The 15,913-nt window shown below is 37.4% G+C and overlaps 1 protein-coding gene across 4 annotated transcripts in view; it reads left to right on the plus strand.

Moving 5' to 3' along the window:
• The first annotated feature begins 759 nt into the window (after positions 1-759).
• USP40 (ubiquitin specific peptidase 40) overlaps positions 760-15,913 on the plus strand; it is a 93,682-nt gene continuing 78,528 nt past the window's right edge. For 2 of the 4 annotated variants that reach the window (XM_050752799.1, XM_050752800.1), the window contains exons 1-7: positions 836-917; positions 1,996-2,213; positions 5,115-5,182; positions 6,405-6,518; positions 9,274-9,438; positions 11,439-11,585; positions 14,467-14,610. In XM_050752799.1, the coding sequence (XP_050608756.1) occupies positions 2,015-2,213; positions 5,115-5,182; positions 6,405-6,518; positions 9,274-9,438; positions 11,439-11,585; positions 14,467-14,610 (837 nt within the window). In that variant the 5' untranslated portion in view covers positions 836-917; positions 1,996-2,014. Of the gene's footprint in view, positions 918-1,995; positions 2,214-5,114; positions 5,183-6,404; positions 6,519-9,238; positions 9,439-11,438; positions 11,586-14,466; positions 14,611-15,913 lie in introns of those variants that run through there. The other 2 variants (XM_050752796.1, XM_050752797.1) reach the window with 2 other exon arrangements.

Genomic DNA, 15,913 nt, shown 5'->3' on the forward strand with positions numbered 1-15,913 from the left:
AATAAATAAATAAAAATGCTTGCATACAGTACTACTCCTTCTTCTACTATTTGCTTTACTTTCAATGCCCATATCATAGAAGGGTCCAAGTAAATTATCAGAATCCTTCTGCAAGACTGTCTAATGTCAATTCATTTTCTGACAGTGCTTCTTCTGTATCTTCTTCCTCATTGTCTGGTACTGATTCAAAAGCACTCATCTCCGTCAAATCATCTTCTGTTAATTCCTCAGATGTGGTCTCTATTAACTCTTGAATTTCTCCAAGATCTAGATCTTCAAACACTTTATGCCTTTTTTGTGTGTGTGTGTGCCATATCCACAATCTCTTCCATGACTTCCTTGATAGGCTCTGTTGTAAATCCTGTGAACTCACACACAACATCGAGACACAGTTTTCTTCAGCACTACTGTATTGTTTGGGGCTTGATGGCTTTCAGTTTTTCTGTAACAACATGGGCCTCTTCAATGGTGTAATCCTTCTGGGCTTTCACGATATTCTCCCTGTTGAGATTCTCTTCCATAGTGTTAACACCCCTTTCCCTAGAAAACCGTATGTAATGAGCCTTAAAGTTCCTTATGATCCCTTGATCTAAAGGGTTAATTTTTAATAATCTTAAAAATGTGAACGAATGAGTGCTCCCCTGCTCGAGTGGACCCGCGAACTCACCAGCCGACTTGTAAGCGAGCTCACCTTTCCCGCTCCCGTTCCAGTTCCCAAACTCTAGGAGCAGAGGAGTTACATTTCCCATAAGGCCCCGCGCGAGGGGCCGGCGCTCCAGCGGGGCATCCTGGGAAGCATAGTCCACGATCCATAAATCACTTTCAGGAGACCCGCCCTCGCCAACATGGCGGCGCCCAGTTGGGGCGGGTTCGTTCGCTTCGCGTTTTGGCCGGGGCGGGGGTCTGGGCTTTAGGCAGTAAGTGCGGCTGGCGGCCGGGGATCCAGGGAGGGACGTGGGAAGCGTAGGCACAGTGTTGGTGGTACAGCCTGAGGAGGGCGAGGCGAGAGGCGGCCCAGGCCTGCCTGAGGACGCGGCGCTCTCCTGGAGTCGGGACAGTGGTGTCGGGCCACGGGGACCTCTGCCTTTTCGCGCCCCTGGGCCTGTGGTGGCTTGGAAGGCCCCGGCCTCGGCCGGCCGTAGGAGTTGGGAATTCAGGAATGCAGACAGCGAGCTCGAGGCCAGACTCTCGAGTTGTGTTTTTTATAGTTTTCTTCTGAGGAAAAGAAAAATAATTGCATTTCAGCGCTTCCTGTCTCTTGGCAACTATGCTAGGCGCTTGAAGTTTCTCATCTCCAAGTGACCCTCCGCCACACCCGATGTGAAACCTTGGGGAAGTCACCTAGGCCCCCAGGCCTAACGATGGGATTAGTGGGTACATATTGGAAGGCCTTTAGGCTCGATAATTTTAATTGCAGTCTTCCCCGCCCTCCGCCCTCCGCCCTCCTTTCCCCCTCCCCCGCCAGTGAACTTCTTCCGGCCCAACAGCTTCGGGACTATGTACTAAACTGCTCTAAAAAAAAGTTACCTTGATCCGTTTAATTTAAATGTCATAATCTGGTATATAGTACTGAAGAGTGTGACAAGCAGAGATTTTAGTGAGTGAGTCTAAGAATCTAGGGTTGACTTTGCCATCCCAGCAGTGGATTAGTTGTGGTGACGGGTTTTCCTACTTATTTTGGGCCAAACCCTGTACACTAAGTGCCCTTCTTTCGTTATGTCATTTGACAGTTTAAATGACCTGAGGAGACAGATGGTATCCCATTTTACACATAAGAAAACAGATTAACATATCCAGGGTCACACAGGTACTTAGGATCCTGACAGGGATGAAAAAAGCCTAGATCTTGCTGCCTCCAAAACCCAACTACTGTACATAGAAACAGTAGTCCTGTGTTCTAAGAAACAACAGAATCAACTCCCAAGTGTAAGGTGGGGGGATTAGGGGAAAATTTATTTTAAAAATAAAAGCATTTATATGTCACTTTTTTTTAAGGGTAGTATTTAGTTTCACAATGTTTGGGGACCTATTTGAAGAGGAGTATTCCACTGTGTCTAATAATCAGTATGGAAAAGGGAAGAAATTAAAGACTAAAGCTTTGGAGCCTCCTGCTCCTAGAGAATTCACCAATTTAAGCGGAATCAGAAATCAGGGTGGAACCTGTTACCTCAATTCCCTTCTTCAGACTCTTCATTTCACACCTGAATTCAGAGGTATGCTATGTTATGTACGTTTGACTAGCAATATGTACCATCTTCTTTACATGTAATTAATTATGCAAAATCACAAATGGACCAGTTATCTTTTTTTTTTTTTTTTTTTTTTTTTTTTTTTTTTTGAGACGGAGTCTCGCTCTGTCGCCCAGGCTGGAGTGCAGTGGCGCGATGTCGGCTCACTGCAAGCTCCGCCTCCCGGGTTCACGCCATTCTCCTGCCTCAGCCTCCCGAGCAGCTGGGACTACAGGCGCCCACAACCGCGCCCGGCTAATTTTTTGTATTTTTAGTAGAGACGGGGTTTCACCGTGGTCTCGATCTCCTGACCTTGTGATCCGCCCGCCTCGGCCTCCCAAAGTGCTGGGATTACAGGCGTGAGCCACCGCGCCCGGCATACAGTTATCTTAAAGGTATATTCTACAGTATGTGTTTATTGTTGCAAATGTAAGATATAAATTGGTAATTCCCTCTGCAGAGAAATGTGAAACTTAAATATATCCTGGGTGATTACAATAATGTTTAGTAAAAAAATAAAAAAGCAATATATTTCTTTTTAATTCCTATAATTTGAAGTACAACATAAAGACAATTGTCATAAGTATCAGTCTTCATTATTGTCACACTGTTTGAGTTTTAAAATTTCTCCAGAATAGCAAACAGTTAAGCCAGAGTTATCCAAACAATTATATCTACCTTTTGGAGTGGGGAAGGGTATCATACTATTTATATGGGTCCACAGTCGTTCATACGTACACATTTCTGAAATCTGGAAAGCTTACACCCTTATCTGATCTCACCTGAAGTTGTTTGGCTTCAGAACCAGACCTGGTGTGAGGCTATTTACAGTTTTTAGTTATCTCATGTAGGTGAATATTCATACATTCATTACAGTAATATTAATCTGTTTGATTAATGGAAACTGTCCCAGACCCTGCTGGGAATGTAACATTTTATATATGTTTATATACATATATATGTATATATATAAAAAACACTTTTTTCATATTATCTTTATAAACTCTGGAAATTCTGAATTCCAAAGACCCAGAGATTTTAGGTAAGGGATTGTATCCAAGAAACAGACCCACAACTCAAATTAGCTAAATTTGAAAGGGGGATTATTATAAGAATATAGGGGATCTCAGAAATCAACTGCAAGAAGCTAGCCTGACCTTATTGGACCCTTGATTTCTTGCCCCTGTTTCTCTCTCTTTATTTCTCCCATATCCCATCTCTGCAAACCAGCTTCCTCCACAAGGGTCCTAGGAGCTGTGTTCCCATGGGCTCAGGGTGAACATTACTTTGCCTTCACCTGGCCCTGATTGGGGTCCCCAGCACTACATGGCTTTGTAGCTCAGCTTTCCACAGTGTCTCCATATTAGGAGGACAGACAGCCTGACTCATCCTGTATCTGGTTTGCCATGTTCCTCTTCCGTACTACCACCACATTTATCAAATCTTTGTGGTTCTTCTGTTGCTTCTAAGCTTAGAAAGACTTCCTGCCTCCAGATATTTAGTAAATATTTACCGCTGTTACCTTCCCAGGAGCAATTTAATGGATTGGATTGCATGTGGGATTTAAGTGGTACCTCTTAGCCTTGACTCAATCCCATCCATAAAAATATCTCCCTGATGCAATCAGTAATTCCACCACTAGAAATTTCCAGCACTAATAAGTAGATTCCTAATAGGGATAACACTTTTCCAGGTTTTAATATAGTTGAAGTTAAAGGACAACTTGAAGTAGAAACGTAGCCTCAAAGGGACTGAGGAAAATGGTCAAGTGTAGGGCGGGTCACGGAGAGTACCATTAGGCAAGAATAGTACTGAGAGTCACAGGCCAGCTTCCTCTCTAGCGAAGGGGATTAAGCACATGATTTGACATCTTAGTGCACAATGTGCACTGCTTTTATAGCTTAGCCAGAATCCTGATGCTGATTGACAGGGAGGTATAATTTGGAAAGGATAAGGACTGTCAGAGAACTGGGGAAGAAAAATTTTGGAATAGTATTTTAAATAATAGGGCTAGATTGGGTTCCATCGTACTCCATTACAATGTAGCTGAGAGTACTGGGAGATTATCATAAAAGTTCTTGTATGGTTTTATGCTTTAACTTGTAGATTTGTAGTTCATTTTTGCCCAGTCCTAGCACTTAGAAAGAATATAACATTCATTAACAGTAAGCACTAGGGCAGCAGTAGTTTTTCAATAGGAGACACATTTATTCCATTCCTTGTATCCCTGGAGTATATCAGAGTTCCATAGTAAGAGTTCCTACCTGGGCTTGGATACAGACTTCTCAAAAGATTCAAATATGCCCCGTTGGGTGGCACATCACCTAGATGCTGGGTGATAAAGAATTTCTGAAATTTAAGCACATGGGGTTGCCAACTTCTTCTTTTTCCAGCTAAGACCACTGTCATCTGTTATTACCTTCAATACGGAAAAGACATTTTCACACCAAAAAAAAAAAAAGGGCATCTCAGAGTAAAAGGGGATCCTTCCCACAAAAGGATGGTTGTTAGCCTTACGTGTGGCAGGAAAACCGCAACACTACTGTATTTCCTAAGATTCCTTTTGGCTTTTGGTACCTGATGCCATAGACAGTGGGAAGCCATGAAAGATTTCTGATGTTACTGTTTTTAGTTTTATGCATAAAGATTATTTTCCTTTCCTAGAATTAGGAAATGCTGAAGCCTTAGCATGCCACTTTATTTTCTTAGAGTCACTGGTTAAAAATGTTACAAGAAAGTAAAGTGCATAGAGTAAAGGTATAAATATTGCCACAGTCATATTTCTGAATCTACTTGATTTTACTTAAAGGTGGTCTTGGCTTTCTAAAACAATTTTTTAAAATGAAATAATGTCATTTGCATCTCTGATTCTACCTTTTTGTATAGAAGCTCTCTTTTCTCTTGGCCCGGAGGAGCTTGGTTCATTTGAAGATAAGGATAAACCTGATGCAAAGGTATTACCTCTATGATTTACTGGGGGTGTTTTAGAGTATTCAGGACATTTTTTTAAAAGAAGGAATTAAGTGACTTATTCACAAAACAATAATTTTATTAATTATCAAATATGATCTTTTCCAAAAGTGATTTGGCCTATACCCTGTGGGTAGTGGAATTTTACCTCTGAGAAATAATCACTTTTCCAAGTACAATACTGCTACTGCTTTAGAAACATGTAGCACTCTTTACTATGCTTATTCTTTCTTCTGGTGAAGGAAATATTTGCAGAACATCCACATTAGCTTCCCCCAGAAATCTATTTAAAGCACTTTTTTTGCAACAATACCCACCCCACCCCCCAAAAAAAAATAGAGACTGGTATTCTTTTCATTTGGTACTCTGGAAATAAATTGAGTAATGAGTTAATTTATTATTTTGTTTGTTACTGTGTTGATATTAAAGTGCAGATCTAATCACGTTCCTCCCTGCTTAAACATAATTCAAAACTTTCTTACCATGTTCAGGCCCAAATTTGTACTTCTTAGGAGTCTTTCATGATCTAGCCCAGTGCTTCTCAGGCTACCTGTATGGCAGAGGACCTGTTTTTGTGTATTTCTTTTTATTCCCAATCTATTGCAGATTAGCACTTTTGTAGTATATGATAAAAATGCCATGGGAATGTCAAATTGCCATTACAATTTCTAAATACTTATTCTCCTTTCAATAAAGTCTGGCCTAGAGACCAGAGTCCAAGCAACGTTGCTCAGTCTGCGCCAGCCCTCACCACATCAAGTAAGGCAGGAACTCACTTGGAGCCAGGAGAAAGTGAGGCAGGGTGTGCTGAGAACTCCAGAGTGAGATACAGTATTGTGCCTGGAAAATTTCTACAGAGGGGGATATTATGTGTATCAGAGATATTTTAAAGAAATATTGGACTATTAGAAGGGATTCAAACTACTGTCAATCTGCAATCAATTGAGTGGTTTATTAGGATCTATTTGAGTTTTAATGTTTATCTGAACCATATCAAGGTAGAAAACTCCAAATAACTATTATATTTTGGATTGAATTAGAATTTTCACAGAAGAACTGAATCATAGTTTTTCCTTATAATAGGATATTTGTAAACTTTCTTCTGAATGAACTGGGAGATATAAAAAAGCTAGTATGCAGTTGTTTTCAAAAGCCTCAATCAACACTTAAAGAATTCATTTAGAAATGTGTTTGTTTCTCATTCAGGTTCGAATCATCCCTTTACAGTTACAGCGCTTGTTTGCCCAGCTTCTGCTCTTAGACCAGGAAGCTGCATCCACAACAGACCTCACTGACAGCTTTGGGTGGACCAGCAATGAGGTATGAGGGTCAGCTCTCTAAGGAAGAGTTACCAGCAGTAGAGGAAAGAATAAGGCTGGTTTAATGTTATCCAACTTCCTTTAATTTTGTCATAGGGTCTCAACATACTGTTTGAATGTTTCCTTCTCACATTAAAAAATTATAGGCCAGAAATATATATTTTTAGACACTTGCTGTATACAGTATTTTATGAATAGCTATGATTTGGGGCTGGGGAGAAGATTAGAAAAACAGGGAGAAGTACAAGAGCTGATTTTTACAGTTTCTACCCTAAGAGTCTTTATGTAGTCTGGTTGAGATACAACACCTATTACATGGAGATTACCTACCATTTATATAGAAAACTGTTGATGAGGTTTTTAGTCTTTGACCAACTGGATGTAATGGATCAATTACATTGTAAGTAAATTTTTAAAAATTCTGTGTTTGTTGTGTGCTTTGTTTGAATCCACATGTTCTGATTTGAATGTTTGCTTCAGTCAAAAAGTGAAATGGTTCTTGGCGGGTCTTTTTATTCTTCCTGTCCTGACTTTCTCCTGACCTTCTCCATTTTCTTTATGAATCTTGTTGTATATGTGGGCTTTCTCTCACTTTCCTGTTTGGGTTCTAAAAGGAATTCTACTGTATACAAACACTACACACTTGTCAGCAATGAGTAAAGGTGCTTGTTGCAAATATTGATGAGCTGTTAGCTATACAAATCCAAACAAATCCCAATCTACCATTTTTATATGGAATAGATGGATGTATTCCTGTAATGACAGGTACAGGCAACTATCATAGAATTTAAAGAGCAAACAATTGGAATAGTGTTATATTGACTTTAACAGTAAACTCTGCAGGGGGGTCTTCTAACCAGGAACACTCCTTAACTAGGTGATACTGTGTGATTAAGGAGGTAAGGCATGGACTTTGAAGCAAAATGGGGCAATAATACATTCCCTAAACAAGTATGTTAAATTTCTGGTGTAGGGCTGGTACTTGGGGTTAATCCCTTTAAAAAAAAACGCTATATTGAGATATAATTTACATGCCACAAAATTCACTCTATTTAAAGGGGTTTTTTTTTTTTTTTAGCATATTCACAGAGTTGTTCAACCATCACTAAAATCAATTTTAGAAAATTTTTACCACCCCAAAAAGAAACTCCATACCCATTAGCAGTAACTTTCCATCTCCCTCAACTCAGCCACTGGCAACCCCTGACCTCCTTTCTGTCTCTATGGATTTGCCTATTCTGGACATTTCATAGAAATGGAGTGATGCAATAGGTGGTCTCGTAACTGTCTTCTTTCACTTAAGGTACTGTTCTCAGGGTTCGTTCATGTTGTGGTATATGTCGATACTTCATTCCCTTTTATTGCCAAATGAGAGTCTATTGGATAGATATGCCGCATGGTTTTTGTTTCTTTTTTTAAATCTAGTCATTAGTTGATAGATTTTTCTTTGTTTTTGATAATGAGCTTTACTAAGTTGCTGGTTTCATACTTCTTAATGCTGTGAATTTTTGTTTGTTTTCTAAATAAGGTCTTACAGAAAACCCTCTAGGACTGGACCTGCAGTGGTAGGAGAAGGTCTCTGTGGTACCTTTGCCAAGTGTAGGATTGTTTAGGAACAGAGCTTGAAAACTTCCACAAGTTTTCTATCCCATCATAGCTAGTGATATTAGATAAATTTACATCCTTGAGGGTCTTCTATTTTAAAAGGCAAGATAGGAATCCTCCAGCTTTCATCCACTTTATCTGCTGCTCTTCACACGAAACTATTTTTTTTTTTTTTGAGTTGAGGTCTCACTCTGTCACCAGCCTGGGGTGCAATGGCATGATCATAGCTCACTGCAGCCCTGGGTTCAAGGCATCCTGCTGCCTCGGCCTCCCAGGTAGCTAAGATTTTAGGCATGAGCTATTGCTCTTGGTTGAAACTTATTTTTGAGTTGTCTTCGTTTATTGCCTCTGCTTCTGAATTCTCCATTTGTTCCTCTCCTTCCTTTCTACTTTTTTTGTTGAAGTCAACAGTGACATCCCTGTGCCAAGTCCAGAAGACACTGTTCTCAGCAGAAGGAGCTCTCAGTAGCACTCACCACCCTCCTTAAAGCCCCAGTTCTTCCTGCTTCCTGGGGTCTCACTCTCCTGGCTCTCCCCGCAACTGCTCTTCCTCCTCTCCTCCACTTCTAAGTCTTGGTGCGCCCCTTGGTTTGGTTATAAATTTTTCTTAAGGAGAAGTTCACACACAGCTGCATGACTGATAATGGATTAAAGCAAGTTCCATCAGGATTTTTTTCTCAGTAGCACTGAGTCTTGTTTTAGTTGTTTTTACTTCAAAGCAGTACATTCTAGTTCTTTTCTATTGTTGATAATTCAGACTATTCAGCATGTGCTCTGATTTCAGTGAGGTGTTCCTGTGCAGACACTGCCAGCTCTTAGACACTGGTCTGTGCCTAGTGTATCCCTCTCTCCTTACTGAGGCATGGCCATGTGTATGGTTTCCCACAAGAATAAATGGACATTCTGGGTGTCAAAGGAATTGAGTTATATGTACACAGTGAACACTGCCTGTTCATATTTTCATTGTTTAGTATAAATAAAGATAGGTGGTAATGTCTTAACCAGCTCACAGCTTGTTTTGCTGAGTCATTCTTATATTTGATCTTTGGATTGCTTGATAAATCTTGAGTTTTTATTGACTAGTGTTTTTTTTTTAATGTTTTAAAAAATCTGAAGCCCAGAATTACATCTAAAAGTTACCTGTTGTGTAGGAAATGAGGCAACATGATGTGCAGGAACTGAATCGAATCCTCTTCAGCGCTTTGGAAACTTCTTTAGTTGGGACCTCCGGTCATGACCTCATCAATCGTCTGTATCATGGAACCATTGTTAACCAGATTGTCTGTAAAGAGTGTAAGAACGTCAGTGAGAGGCAGGTAAATACGCCAGAGTATTTTAGTAATAAGTTATGTTGTAAATTATAATTCATGTCATTAAATGTGTGATCTATAATACCACACAAGGATTAAAGTGTTTATTACTAAAAGTAATTTACTGAGTTTTTTTTCTTCTAACTACACCTAAATCATGAGCCTATAATCCAGATTTCTCCATCTAGATTGAAAGAAGCAAATATCTTGAAACTTAATCTTTTATTCAGTACTCTAATATTTGGAAAATAGATTTGGGGATATTTACAAATAGAAGACTGTGGCCTCATGTGAGAAGCCAATGTCATCATGGTTGGAATATTGTAAAGAAAGTTAATTAGGGAGGTAATAAAAATAGATAATACTGAGGACCGAGGAGTGTTTAATTTGACAAACATCTATAATTAAATATTGGATTTAGTTTATTAATATTCTTCAGAACGTTCATTTATATATGTGTGCTTCCGTTTATATATTATATATAAAGCTATTGTAATCCTGTGTTAATTAGTATAACCTTCAGTTCTTCGTAATGACACATATTGCCCTTTTAATCTAATTGGAAATTTCCTCATGTAAATACAATCCTGTTTGCCCTACAAATCTTATATAGTCAATGATTTTTATCACTGAATTCATCACTGATCCTTTAATAAAAGGCTGCTTTGATTATTTATGCCAAGAAAGTTTGTGTATTTGTATGAGGACAAAATTACCATTTTCAAAGTGTTAACTGCTTTTTTGAAAATAGATATGTATATAAAAATATGTGATTTTCAGGAGGCTGAGGCAGGAGAATTGCTTGAACCCAGGAGGCGGAGGTTGCAGTGACCCAAGATTGCGCCACTGCACTCCAGCCTGGCGACAGAGCAAGACTCCGTCTCAAAAAAAAAAAAAAGTGATTTTTTAAGTTTGGAAATAATTAAGATGTTGTGTGTGTTTTTGAATTACTGCATGCTTGACTTAGCTATGATGTAGTAAATCAGTATTTTCAAAACAATATATGTAAGACCATTATAAATTAAAGATATTAACTTTTCACATATATATTATAAACCATATACTGTATAAATGTTACTTTTAGTACTTAAAATTTTCACCATGAGTTAATCATTTTCATTCCCCAAAATCTCTTAAAATAAAGCTGTTGCACACACATACAGAACTATAAATATGAATTACATTTGCCAAATTGTAAGTGCTTATTACTAGAAATATTGTGATTCAAATGTAGTTATAGCAGATTTCATAAACCCTCTTTTTACAAAATATTCTCTTGAATTTTCATAGGAAGACCTTCTTATCCTAGCTTAATGTAATTCTTTTTTTTGAGATGGAGTCCCACTCTGTTGCCCAGGCTGGAGTGCAGTGGCGCAATCTCGACTCACTGCAACCTCCGCCTCCCAGGTTCAAGCAATTCTCCTGCCTCAGCCTCCCAAGTAGCTGGGACTACAGGCATGCACACCACACCCAGCTAATTTTTTTGTATTTTTAGATATGGGGTTTCACCATATTGACCAGGCTGGTCATATAATTTCTTTCCTTATAACTTCTTCAGTATATCTTAAGGCAACCCTAGCAAAAGAAGATAAAGAAATGGAGTTTACATTAGAAAATTCAACCCTGCCCTTGCTCTTACAGTCTAGTCTAGAGTCTAAAACAGTACTGTGTACCTTGTATATATGCACTTCTGAATTCAGATATGTGTTTTATTGTGGTTTATATTTCCTCATAAAACATTTTATTGCATCTGCAGTAAATTCATAAACTTTTCTTATCAATTTTTTTCTGATATATTTTAAGCTAAATTATAGTTCTATTTCAAAAGAAGGATATTTAGCGTTATGAACTTCACAACATCTAATCAGGAGATCTACATCTTTATTTGTAGTGTTTTAGAAAACATATATCTGATTATTCCCAATATATGTGTGAGTTGGTGATGTGTTTATGTGTTTGTAAACCTCTGAAATTGTTTTTCAATATTATATTCATGTCTATTTCAGGAAGACTTCTTAGATCTAACAGTAGCAGTCAAAAATGTATCTGGCTTGGAAGATGCTCTCTGGAACATGTATGTAGAAGAGGAAGTTTTTGATTGTGACAACTTGTACCACTGTGGAACTTGTGACAGGCTGGTTAAAGCAGCAAAGGTAAAGACAGATACCTGCTTTTTCCCAGGGTCCCCACTTTGTACTTAGTATAAGTCAACTTGTATGAAAAAGTCTTGAGGATATACTTGAAGCTGTTGACACTAAGGATTGAAAAGATATTTACATCATTATCTGTATTTTAATTTTTTACAATAAAGAATTTTTAAGGCTTTCAGCCCAACAGTACACCCAACTTCCTTCTCTCTGGGGAAAAGTTTATTTGTACCTCAGTGTTTCGTAAGTATCCCTCCTTTTTGCAATTACTGTTGTGAAAAGAGATGTATATATTTTTATTTCTGCCACTGAGAAGCTTGTTGAGCTTTCCTTTTGTTTACTACTTTCTTTGTTTACTACTTTCTTTGTTTACTACTACGAAAATAGATGGCTTTCTTCATTTTCTTAATATACAGTTATTTTATAATCTTGACATATGTTCTTCCTCACTCTGGCAAATCCAATATAGACTTACCTCCTCCGCCAGGTGGGAGTATTTAACTTGCTAATTAAGGAATTTAACAGAATGCTTCTGGTTTTCTTTCTGTACAGTCAAGCAAAATATAAGACGAAAGAAGGTCAGGACTAAAGCAACTGATATCTTTTGCCATGTGGGAGCTGAGAGAGAAAAGTAAAACAAACCAATAAACATAGAATTCTGACATTTCTCAAATTTATTCATCACATTCATATATCAGTAGCCATTCCTGTAGTATAATTCATAGTTATTTTCCTTTCCAGGAAAGAAGAGACACTTTGATAAGAGGAGAAATAAGAGACAACTACTGTTTAGCTTAGTGGAACACCTCCCTGGTGTTATTTTCATGCATCCTAAGTTTTGCGCATTCCAGCTCTTTTCTGATATGGCAGGGATTTATTATATCAGCACTTTGGCCTTTCTGAAAATCCGTGTGCCACGTATTGGTGTTTTATCCCAGTACTGATGTGAGGTCTCTCTCTGTGCTTTACTGGCCAACCCTTTTGGGTCCAGGATATCTATTTGTTCTAAGGGAGACTGACATCTGAATAACTCTTTTTGGAGGACAGATTTTTAAAAAATGTTTTGTAGGTTTTTTTTCCCACTTTATCTTCTAGCAGCCATTCATTTATATTTCCTTTTCACAATTCCCTGTGATTTCTCACTATGGAATTGTTCTTTAATGTATTTTTTACACTCTTAATTTCCACCGAAAGCATTACCAATGCTAGTTAATTGCTAAATACTAGTAATTCATTAACGTTAATATAAAAATGATTATTATAGATAAATGTATCTATATCTACGTATGTATATTAATACCATTTCCTCTGGTCTGGATGTGCTGTCTCTAACCTTCTCTGGCCTTCCTTCTCAGCTTCTTGTACCTATGGCCAATATGGCATCAACCCTGCTACTGTCGTTATTATCTGCAGTGGTGACGTTCCCACTGCCGTGGGTGATGTGATGAGCTGTTCATAAACATCATCAACTTGAGCTCAGTTCACTCAGTGGTTACTGAACATTGTCTTAAACAGCTACCATAAGAGACATATTTACGTTATGCAGTCACTTCATTATGACAGAGATAGCATTTTTCCTATAGCTGACAATTATTGAATTTTTCCAACAAATAAAATGAGCATGGAGATTATAGATGAAACAATAATAAAACCTTACACCCTATGCCTATAGCTTTCACAGGAAGATTGAGCTTTATACTGTTTCACCTTTATTTCCATCCAGTTTTTGCCCCTTTATCAAACCCAAAGAGAGAGGTTCGTCATTTGCTTATTTTGTATTTCACCTTTGGTGTATGAACTTCAGAGTTTGGAATAGTGTTCGAAAGAGACCTACACATTCAGCTTTTGGTTAGACTTCATGTTCACGTTAACAAATAAGAACCTTTTGCTAAACAAATGTAGTTTTTAAATATACCTTTTATCGCATTTCTTTAATTCTCTTTCAGTAGAAGTTTTTTGATCTTGATACTTCTAAATTTATATTCTATGCATTGGATTTGTTGCATTCTAAGTTTATGTTTGACTATACTGCTAAATAAATGCAGATTTTCTTGTCCTAAGCAGTCTTTTCTCAGCCATATTATAGTAGAGTTACTCAGTTTTTTTAGATGCATTTTTAGAGCTTGTTTGAAAATCTACCATGTTGTTATATTGCTGGGGTTTTTTTTTTGTTGTTTTTTTTTTCATTCAACTTGTTTTTTACCCACTAGATTTGTGGAACTGTTTTTTAAAATGTATTTTTAGCACTATTAGAGATATATGATTATGGGTAATTTTATATATCAGGGAGGACTTTTTTCTCCTCACAGACCAGTAATCCCAGAGGCTGGGCACAGCTGATACTCTTAAAAAGCAGCTTAATCCCAATCAATAGATCTTAGCCCTTGGGGAAGTTAGAGGCCTTCTGCAAGTCTCATGAAAGCTATGATTCTTCTCCTCAGAAAAAATACATATGCACATACAATTTTTTATCATTTCAGATCCTTTAAAACAGGTTCATAGGTCTCAGGTTGAGAGCTCCAGTTCTTCACTGATTAAAAAGAACTGTAGACCTGCCAGGTAAAGTGGAGACACCAAGGATGAAAGTGAAAGGCCAGAAATTGGGCAGGAAATAGGCACCAGTCATCAAATACTATTTCAGGATATCAACACTAAAGATAAAACTAGCTTATAAATTATTAATTGTAAGCACAAATGAGTGGCTCTACCTTTAGACCCATAAAATAGATGAGTTGATATCGAGTTATGTTGAATCCATGGTAATGAGTTGATGTAATATTTCTCTTAGACCTGTGTCATAGGTTGTTTTTTCAGACTTTAAGAAACATTATATATCCTTTTGTATAACCCTGTTTTTAAAAAGCTTTGTAAATTTTTCTTTTAACAGTCGGCCAAATTACGTAAGCTGCCTCCTTTTCTTACTGTTTCATTACTAAGATTTAATTTTGATTTTGTGAAATGCGAACGCTACAAGGAAACTAGCTGTTATACATTCCCTCTCCGGATCAATCTCAAGCCCTTTTGTGAACAGGTTTGAACTATTTTATTTTTAAATTCTTTCTTTTCCCCTCTCAAGACTGAATCTATTATTGACCTGATTTTCAGTTGGTTTATTGTGAGAATCTCTAAACCTTGGCATTATTGACATTTTGAGTTAAATTATTCTTTGTTGTGGGAGACTGTCTCATGCATTAGGGTGTTTAGCAGCATCCCTGCCCTCTACCTATTGGATGACAGTAGCATCCTCACTCCCCCTCCCTCAGTTGTGACAACCAAAACTGTCTTCAGACAAAGCCAAATATGTCTCCTGGGAGGACAGCATGGGCAAGATTGACCCTGTTCAAGTACCACTGATTTATTTACAGTCATTTTGAATTTCCAAAGTATAGATTTGTTCCCTTCTTTTTATTAAACCCTTCTTTAAAATATTTGAAATGAAAATTTAAGAACAAAATTAGAAGTTACCCTGCATTTAGAAAACTTATGATTAATTGGTACCACTGATTTGGATTTAGTTTATTTTACATGTAATAATGAATTTATGCATCTAGAAAGTCAAGAGGCAAATGGAAATTCACTAGTCTAGAATTTGTAATCCTTAAGATATAGGGAAAGAAGAGGTTTTGAAAACAAATTAATTACAAAACCAACCTACTTTATGAGCCATTTAAAAATGTTTTTTATAACATTGCTGTACATGCCAAGGTCTGGGTGAAATGAGTAATTATTTCTTATCACAAATCATTCTTACATGTTTATTCAGAATAGAACATTTATTAGCTAGCTATTGAGTTTCTGTGTAAAAAAAGTAATCTTTTTATAAACATTTCTTAAATTCAGGATCTTCACACATGGGCCTTCCTTTACTTCAAGCCAAATTATTGAGCTTTTTAGATTTTGTTGTTGTTGTTGTTTGAATTACCACTCAAAGGTTCTAATATTCTGTTGCCCCGAGGCTATTATTGACATACCCAAATAAATAATTTTCCCAGAGTTAGTTAATATAATTGTTTCTTGTTTTATAAAAGATAGTTTGTCATATGATTTTAACATACTTTGATGTAACAAAACTGAAATAAGTGAATAAATTGAGCACTTATCTAGGAAGTTCACATTAATTTTACTTTTGGATTTCTGTATTAATGGAAAAAAGTCACTGTGCATCTTTGTATACACCTTGTCTTTTGCCTGTACTAGACATTTTAAACTGCTGCCCACTTAAAAAGTTTAATATTTTAAGCAAATAAATTCTTAAAATAACCGACACCCATCAAGGGGCCACCATATGTACATCTGAACATCACAGATGATCGCTGACTGAGTTTAGATGTCAA

Source organism: Macaca thibetana, chromosome 12 (genome assembly GCF_024542745.1).
Source record: "Macaca thibetana thibetana isolate TM-01 chromosome 12, ASM2454274v1, whole genome shotgun sequence".
In the NCBI taxonomy this organism is placed as follows: Eukaryota; Metazoa; Chordata; class Mammalia; order Primates; family Cercopithecidae; genus Macaca; species Macaca thibetana.